The 1,217-nt window shown below is 54.5% G+C and overlaps 1 protein-coding gene across 1 annotated transcript in view; it reads left to right on the top strand.

Moving 5' to 3' along the window:
* The window catches only part of mgat4b (alpha-1,3-mannosyl-glycoprotein 4-beta-N-acetylglucosaminyltransferase B), a gene marked incomplete at its 5' end in the record, with an annotated part of 29,533 nt that overhangs the window by 11,667 nt on the left and 16,649 nt on the right, over positions 1 to 1,217 (top strand). Inside the window, 3 exons of the mRNA XM_017307039.1 lie at positions 712 to 758; positions 846 to 959; positions 1,049 to 1,208. Of these exons, the coding sequence (XP_017162528.1) occupies positions 712 to 758; positions 846 to 959; positions 1,049 to 1,208 (321 nt within the window). The remainder of the gene's footprint in view (positions 1 to 711; positions 759 to 845; positions 960 to 1,048; positions 1,209 to 1,217) is intronic.

Raw genomic sequence — 1,217 nt, 5'->3', positions numbered from 1 at the left:
CGTGACATCAGCTGTTAGCGTGACATCAGCTGTTAGCATGACATCAGCTGTCAGCATGACATCAGCTGTTAGCGTTAGCTGGAGAGCTCAACACTTCATAACAGAAAATCTTCAGAGATTAAATCTCAACGACGATCAAAACTAAAGGCAGAAAAATAAATATTCAACAAAATCAGGTTCAAAAACGGCCTGGAAAACTTCCAATAATCACCAAACAAAGATCAAAGAAACGATAAGAACCCGAGAAAACGATGCAAACAGACGCAGCGCCGACCCGGTTCGGTTCAAACCGGACCAGAACACTGGGAGAGACCAGAGACACACCTGCAAACCCGCAAAGAGAAGGCAGGAGCTCGGACCGGGTCAGAACCCCAGACCGGGTCAGAACCACCGGGGAACGGGTCAGAACCTCAGACCGGGTCAGAACCTCAGGGGAACGGGTCAGAACCTCAGACCGGGTCAGAACCTCAGACCGGGTCAGAACCTCAGGGGAACGGGTCAGAACCTCGGACCGGGTCAGAACCTCAGGGGAACGGGTCAGAACCTCAGGGGACCGGTTCTGATGGTCTGATTCTCATTCATACACTAAGTCGTGTTTGCGGCAGTTTAGAGGTTCAGTCCTTGTTGCCATGGCGATGAGTCATATTGGTGCTGAGAGGTCAGGTGTCAATCTATGCTGTAACCTTTGACCTCTGTCTCTCTGTCCCTCAGGCCGACCAGCAGTACGCCAGCGCTGTAGCCGACAGCCTGAAGCGCCTGTGAGTACCGCCGCGTGTCGTAACGGACCCAGAACTTCCTGCCTCCCTGCCGACCGGTTCCGGTTCTGTTTGTGTCTCTCCTCCCAGTTTCCCGGCTGAGATCCAGTCCGGCCTCCTGGAGGTCGTCTCTCCGTCGCTGCACTTCTACCCAGACTTCTCCAAACTCAGAGAGTCCTTCGGCGACCCAAAGGAGCGGGTCCGGTCAGTACCACAACGTTTCACCAGAACCCGAACACCGGGCCCACGGACCGGCACCAGAATGTAACTGACAGCTCAGGTTTATTTAACAGGTTAGCGCAGAGCTCCTCCCCCGTCCTGCAGATGTTTCAGAAGGGAAACACCTGGACTGAATCTCTGGGCGACCAACAGGCACCTGATGGTCATTTGGATCAGCGGTTCTGGAGCAGAGGCTCATCTAGAACAAGCAGAGCAGGGGGCCTGAGGACCAGGGGGGGAAAC

This window comes from Poecilia reticulata, linkage group LG10, assembly GCF_000633615.1.
Source record: "Poecilia reticulata strain Guanapo linkage group LG10, Guppy_female_1.0+MT, whole genome shotgun sequence".
Classification (NCBI taxonomy): domain Eukaryota; kingdom Metazoa; phylum Chordata; class Actinopteri; order Cyprinodontiformes; family Poeciliidae; genus Poecilia; species Poecilia reticulata.
This window is presented reverse-complemented; position numbering and strand designations above follow the sequence as displayed.